Genomic DNA, 7,823 nt, shown 5'->3' on the forward strand with positions numbered 1-7,823 from the left:
GATCTAAAAAACACCCCCAAAACTAAAGAACAAGCATAGATACAGAAGACAAAATGCATAAATATAAAACAAGGGAGAAGGAAAACACTATAGGTTATGTATGATTAGGTAGAACATGACAACGATCTATGCCTTTGCTTTTAAAGCATTAAGGTTAATTTGTCAGCTGTCCTTACTCTAGACTGTACAGAATACATGTAACTAATAAAAAATGCAGTTTATTGCAAAAATATACAAGTCCTCTAAATTGCATAAGATATTACGATGTTGTGCTGAAACATGACATATTAAACAAAGAGGACTTTAAAACAAATTACAAAATGTTAAAAATCAGATTTGGGTCATGAGCGTTACACAAAATGCATTGTCATGCTTTATCTTACGATTAGTCTTATGATTCACTACATCTGTGATAAATGCAACATAAAATCATGACAACTGTAATAGTCAAAGTAATATCTACTGTATATCTTCTGTATTAATACATATAAACACTTTGTGTGCACTAATACTTTCAACATATCACATTCAAACTAACAGTCTTTCCAGAAAAGTTGTAACCTTTTTGAAGAACAGAAGCTGGTTTAACAAGTTCATCGCATGTGGGGTTTTTTGAAATCTACTCTTTAAGGAAATGCTGTGTTAAAGGACTTGATTTTTAAAGGTGCTGTGCTACCATGGGTCTTCTTAATGCCAGATGGAACCATCAATGCTAAGCACTTCCAAAAATCAAGCCCACAATTTATTAAATTCCTATTTTGTTTACTAGTATTTCCACTGTAGTAAGTCCAAAAAAATACCCCCAAACCCACTCTTAAAATCACAGAAAATGCTTGGCATCTATAGGAAGAGAGACAATTTCTCAGTGGAGTAACCACTACTGTGCTATATTCTCATAACAGATCTTGTTGCTCCCATGTTTAGTTCATGCACTGGGATCGGCAATGTCCATGTTTGTTCCAAACAGAGCAACTAGCTGCTCTTCATAGTTTGCAATGTTTCTTTTCAGAATTTCCATACAAGGTCCCAAAAGCCTTTCAAATGCCTGCACATCCATAACTAAGATAAAAGGGGAGAAAAAGAGAAAGAATATAACGTGCTCGTCAGTTGCAGACACTAATCTTGGTGTTTATGACATCATTTAAAATTTTACATTGGAATAACAGGACAGATACTACTGAGGCATATACTTTGTTTGCACAGAAGAGAACCACTTACCATAGCAAAACCAAGATCAACCAACACATTGTTGTCTTGAAACTTCATAAACAAACTTAGCATTTGCTGCATTTCTTATTTTGAAAATATTTTCACATTAAAATTTACGTGACCCAAAAGCTGCTGAAGAGGTCTGGAGGGGCCTGGATTCCTCCACAGAATACAGTTTTAAGACCCTTGCAATTTCAAGAAAACACATCCTTTGCTGATGTTGTTGGCTGTATTTGGAGTCTAACTTAGCACATTTCCTTGCTATTTTTACTTGTTTCCACCGACAGTGGAAATTGTCATAGATACTTATTTCCCAGCAAATGTATGAAAAGTTGGAGACAGTAATTCACATGCAATGTCAATGTGTAGCCGACCAGAATATTTTCTTTACCTGATCACGTAATGTTATCCTCTATAGTTTTAGCCAATAGGTCAGGGAGGAAACTTCATACTTCAACCAGCTTCCAACCTGGTGGCCTGTAGTGTCTTGGTTCCTGAGAAAAGTTCAAGATCTCTGCTATTTGCGAAGTGCCAGAGATCTTAGTGACTCACCCATACTGGGTAACGACACTCTTCCTCCCCACTGCCTCTTATTCTTTCCTCTCTATCATCTTTGATCTTTACTGCCTGATCATCTCTGTGTGTTTGGAGATAAGGATTTTAAAAAATACCTTTATAAGTAAGCAAGAAACTTTTTGGCTACTGGCTTGGTAGTCAAACTGTGATTCAAGAATGCCAAATCTGTCTTTGCAGTTTACAGTTTTCCCATAATTAGATACAAATATTTAGGAGCTAAACATCAGACCATGAAAAGCAATGGATGCGAAGGGTTGTCTATGAGCACAACTGCTATGGCCTTTGCTTTTCCTGTGCCTGAGGCTACAGTGTGATGGAATGATTAAATTAACAGCTGGTGAAAACAAAGAATTCATTAAAGCTTAAGTCATGGTGATAAAATGGGACAGGATTTTTACCACAGTTATTTCTTGGATGAGAGTCAGTCTACTGAGAAAAGAAATACTTTACCTTTCTGCAGAGTATTAGACATTTATCTGATAGCTATAAATGGTTTGCAGCAATACTCTGTACTGTCCTGAAACAATTTTTACTTCCATGCGATCAGAGAAACGTTGGAGAATTTGTGTTTAATACCAGTTATCAATTGCAAATAATTTTTGCAGATAAATAATGTAAACAGGAATGCACGGTAATAGATGATGTACTTAAACAGTCTTATTTGGGTAAATGTAATTAAATCTTATATTCTGGAGAAAGAGTTCACAATAAAAACAAGCAGATAGATTATGTATCATTTTATATTAGATATAAAATATTATTGAACAATACCTAAACATTTGACAGTGCCAAGAGCAAATGCAGAAGCGGCTCGTGGTTTGTTAGTTACAAGAGCAAGTTCTCCAAAGTATTGTCCTCTTGAGCATCGAGCTATTTCAACTGCTCCATTCTCTTCTACATCTTGTTTACCCTGAAATATCAGGTAAAAAGAGAAAGGAAGAGAGAGAATGAGAGAGAGATTTGCTGAACTCAGGATTGCATAAGCAAAATTAGTAACAATGCTAGTATTACTGTTTAACACTTAGAATACATCAAGATTTAAAAAAAAATAAAATTCTGTGGTTTAGGGATGTTTACCTTCCTTGTCATTATAATCCTTACTTCTCCAGATTCCACAATGAAAAAAGAATCAGCCAAGTCACCCTGTAGAAGAAAAAAATAAAGTGAGTAAAGGAAATGTGAAATTTCCTTCTTAGTTTCATGGTAACATTAAAATATTTGCAGCCAGTGCCTTGAAGCTCATCTTTTTGATACCTGTTGCAAAAGAAATCACTTTTAATGTGAAAACCATACTCTAGGCACATAATAATCAGAACATCTATACAGAACTGACAGCAAGGCCTTTTCATGAAAAGACATAGCTGACTGTGCCTTATACAAAAAGCAGAGAAAAACAATGTTACGGAAGATTTCAGGATCCTTACTCCTGTTTCTCCACCTTTGTATTCCTTCCAAATTATTTCCCTTACAGAATTTCCAGTATAAAAAGCCTCCAAGGGCTATCTGATATCCAGTAATTGTTTTGGGGCAAGACAATCTCAGTTGCCTACCCTGAAGAGTTTACTTCTGCATTCTTCTTCAAAAGATTATCATATTTTAACAACAAAAACAAGGTAAGTCTTCAGTGCTCTTTATTGGAAGCAATCATTCTTTTATATAGTTTGAATTTCTAAGTATACTAAAAATGTTGACTCCTTTATTCATACCAACAAAGAGGGATGTTTTTCAAAGTACCGTTAAGTGAAAAATTAGCTTCTGATACAAAATAATCACCTCTCTTAGACGCAAGATTCATTGTTTTTGTTTCATCTGAGAAAGAAAAACATAGTTTAAAAGTATGTATTGTCTATTCATAACATGATAATTGTTACCTATTGGACAAGAAAAACTAAAACTAGAAATAAACTGTACCTGAGCAATGATTTGTTCTCCATCTTTGTACACTTTGGTGCCAATCACATCAACCACTTTTAAACGCTCAGATACCTTAATTTAAAAAAAGAAAATGTAAGAAATATTTGGTTAACATTACAGTGTTATATTTAGAAAGCCCTTTCATATTTCTTTTCATGAATCTTTGCACAGAATAGTGTATCTTTATTTTCCTGTTTTGATAATCATTAAAAAAAGGAAGAACTGCTGAATAGAGTTCCAGAGGGTATATTATAGTCTTAACAGCTAGATGTTTTGATAGAGCTTCCATTTTTGTAAGAAGAAAATTATTTTCAGAAAAGCACGCATGTAAAAATATAGCTGTTAAATGAAAATATTTTGAAATTCCCTAAGTAATTTTTTAATTTTATTAGCTAACATGTAGTAAAATTAAGCTTAAGAATATGAAGGTAAAAAAATACAGGTTTTAAAAAAATACAGTATCAACAATAGTTCTTTATCATTAAAATTTAGAAATATCAAAAATATGGTATTTCTTCAAAACAAACGTATGCAAAATTTTATTGTGGAGAAAATTTGAATTCCTAATTTAAACTCTGCAAAAGCAGAATCTTATCAGGTACTTCTGATACAGCCATTAAAATAATGCAACAGAAATCTTACTTCTAAAGATTTAAGGAATGGCAACGACTCAATAAAATTTTCATACATTCTTCTCTTTTTGGCATTATTTTTTACAATGATTCTTCGGAATGTTACCCTGTCCTGTAAACACAAAGAGAAAAAGAGAGTTTATTAACAGAAAATACGCGTGTGGTAGAAAATACTTTAGAAATGGCTGAATATGTTCAAATTACCCAATTTTAGTCACTCAATGTGGCCGTCAAACTAGCTGGCTAGTCTCCCCATATGGTCAGTTGAGAAAGATTCCTCTAGAGGTCAATCAAGAACTCCTAAAGTTAAGCTCCTGATCTGATTCACATTGTGAAAAGCTTCTCTGCCCTTCGGCAGAGAATACATACAGAGTTTACATATAGAGGGTAGAGGTTTTACCTTAAACAGGTTGGCTACACAATGAACACTGAGTGAGTACTTTAAGATATTTAAGAAATCCTCAATATTTAAATATTTCATTTACAAAGTTTATTCATTATCCTGAGGTCCCATACGTATTGATATGTACTCAAAAAGGTTTTTATAGTATTATTACACCAACAAAACCAAAATACATGGGTCTGGGTCTTAAGTCACAGTCCACTTTCTGCTATTTCAGCAGAACAAGATTCATTGCTGCCCTAAACAGCCAACTGGACATTCCTTAGTATTTGGCAATCCAAGTGAAGCAGACAGATGGAAAAAACTACACGTATGCTGTTTCTTTCTCTTAACTTCATATGACTGTGTCCTGGTGACAGACAGAGGTGAAATCCTTTGCAAGCCTTCACTGCTACAGGTGGGACTTGCTGTTCAATACAACCCAATGCAATTTAAAGCCATTCTTACAGTGTCCTAAACTCTGCCATGATCCCAGAAGTCATATGGATTAAGTTGGTGAAAAAACACGCGTTTCGCTTCAACAGAAAAATGTTATCTTGGGATCAGTCATTAGATTGATATGTACATCTTGAAGAAGATGGCTATCCCAGTTTTACTCTTTTGGTAAATTCTATTACTGTTGTCAAAGGTCCAGATAGTATAACACTGATAAATAACCTCATACTTGAATTTTACTCTGGAACCAAAGGCGTTTCCTGTCAAGATCTGGGAAAACATTTTATATATGTGTCTAAGTAATTGTCAAGTGGTTTGCAATTTGGGAAATTATCATTAAAATAGAATAAAACAAAACGATATTTTAAAAACTCAGTGTTTTCTTAAGCCTCAGTTTTGCTTCTGCAGATTCTGCAAAGAGACAGTTTTGTGTTGGGAGTTCTCAGAATTTTTTAAAATTAAAATTAAACTTTCCAAAATTATACTTTTTTTTTTAATGCTGATATAGCATACCAGTGCAATTTATATTAAATAATTAAAACAAGTAATATCTTAAAACAAGTATTTCACTTACCAAACCCCAGATGGCACCAGGAGAGGTAGCTATAATTGTAGCTGCTCTGGGTGTATTGTACATTAAGGCCAACTCACCAAAACTTCCTCGGTTATCATAGGTTCCAACACACCTCCCAACACCATCGCATTTTACATAAATATCATATGTACCTCTGTTAATAAAATATGTAAATACAATGAGTAGAAACCAGTCCTGGTCTTTGCCAAACAGCCTCTCACTATATTTTTTTATACCATGAATTCCAAAGATAAAGCATTTGAAATATACATTTGCTTGTTTAAATGATATTAAATACCTTGCAGAGACATCTCAATCACTTCCATAAACAATAAAAGTAGTTCCTTTTTAAAGGGAAGGATAGGGTTATTAGTTTTTACATTAACTCAGTTTAAAGACAGACTGGATGAACAGTGATCTATTGATTACCAGAACTTATTAAAAATTAAGATCTAACTTAGTATCTGTTTCTTAACTTCATTTTAAACGCACTAAATACAAATGTAACAAGTCTTTGCAAAAATTGCTATGCTATGACCACTGAAATAATAATACAAGGTATTTAACATTTAAAATATTTTAAAGTAGTAATTTATAATGTAATAAAATAGAGGAGATGCAGGAAACTGAAGGAATGTATATGAAAAGCAACATAAGATTATAAAATAAAGATATGTATTTATTGAATCTATTGTGGATTTCTCCTCCCCATCATTAAATTAGTAACTTTTTTTTTGCTTTGGGAATGCAGTAAAATCTGGTATCTTGGAAAACATGACATAGCCATCCCCACTGATGCTAAGCCATCATTTTGTTCAGCACTGAATATTTGTACAGTACATGTTGATAAATCATGTGAATGTAATGCAAAAATCTGTACAATGATTTCATTGATAAGGGACTTAGAGGTGATCCACTGCACCTAAAAACTGCAAGGCTGACAGAATATTGTGAAGTCCCTGCAGCTTTTTGGATAAGAGATGACAAACTGTAACCTTACAAAGCTGAAAAACATTGACTCTTCAGCAAAGAATCCTGACACACTTCTATGATCTTCTGATTGAATATTTCAGTTGGAAGGGACCTACAACGATCACCTAGTCCAACTGCCTGACCACTTCAGGGCTGACCAAAAGTTAAAGCATGTTATTAAGGGCATTGTCCAAATGCCTCTTAAACACTGACAGGCTTGGGGCATCGGCCACCTCTCTAGGAAGCCTGTTCCAGTGTTTGACCACCCTCTTGGTAAAGAAATGCTTCCTCACGTCCAGTCTGAACCTCACCTGGCGCAGCTTTGAACCATTCCCACACATCCTATCCCTGGATCCCAGGGAGAAGAGCTCAGCACCTCCCTCTCCACTTCCCCTCCTCAGGAAGCTGTAGAGAGCAATGAGGTCGCCCCTCAGCCTCCTTTTCTCCAAACTAGACAAGCCCAAAGTCTTCAGCCGCTCCTCACAGGACATGCCTTCCAGCCCTCTCACCAGCTTTGTTGCCCTCCTCTGGAGGCATTCAAGGACCTTCACATCCTTCTTAAATTGTGGGGCCCAGAACTGCACACAGTACTCAAGGTGAGGCCGCACCAACGCTGAATACAGCGGGATAATCACCTCTTTTCACCAGCTGGTTATACTGAACTACACTGACCAAAAACCTTTGCATTTCTTTGAGAGTTCTAGCATAATATTCCTTTCAAACACTCTCAGAAATCACTGTGTTAGCCTAAAACTAAAGGCACAAATAAGAAAAAGCGTTTTGGGACAGCCTGGCTGGAGCCTGTGCCAACAGACTAGTCAAGGATGCTGTCCTGGTTTCAGCAGGGATAGAGTTAATTTCCTTCCTAGTAGCTGGTACAGTGTTTTGGATTTAGGATGAGAACAAAGTTGATAACGCACCAATGTTTTAGTTGTTGCTAGGTAATGCTTACACTAGCCAAGGACTTTTCAGCTTCCCATGCTCTACCGACTGAGAAGGCTGGAGGTGCACAAGAAGCTGGGAGGGGGCACAGCCAGGACAGCTGACCCAAACTGGCCAAAGGGACATTCCATACCATGTGACGTCATGCTCAGTACATAAACTGGGG

At 35.6% G+C, this 7,823-nt stretch overlaps 1 protein-coding gene across 1 annotated transcript in view; it reads right to left on the minus strand.

The window, feature by feature from the left end:
* Nucleotides 1–925: 925 nt before the first annotated feature.
* Nucleotides 926–7,823, minus strand: part of PRKAR2B (protein kinase cAMP-dependent type II regulatory subunit beta) — a 72,576-nt gene continuing 65,678 nt past the window's right edge. The window contains exons 7-12 of the mRNA XM_009289093.1: nt 5,744–5,897; nt 4,342–4,443; nt 3,697–3,771; nt 2,863–2,928; nt 2,557–2,695; nt 926–1,059 (exon numbers count right to left, since the gene is read on the minus strand). Of these exons, the coding sequence (XP_009287368.1) occupies nt 926–1,059; nt 2,557–2,695; nt 2,863–2,928; nt 3,697–3,771; nt 4,342–4,443; nt 5,744–5,897 (670 nt within the window). The remainder of the gene's footprint in view (nt 1,060–2,556; nt 2,696–2,862; nt 2,929–3,696; nt 3,772–4,341; nt 4,444–5,743; nt 5,898–7,823) is intronic.

Source organism: Aptenodytes forsteri, unplaced genomic scaffold, assembly GCF_000699145.1.
Source record: "Aptenodytes forsteri isolate BGI_AS27 unplaced genomic scaffold, ASM69914v1 Scaffold137, whole genome shotgun sequence".
Taxonomy (NCBI): domain Eukaryota; kingdom Metazoa; phylum Chordata; class Aves; order Sphenisciformes; family Spheniscidae; genus Aptenodytes; species Aptenodytes forsteri.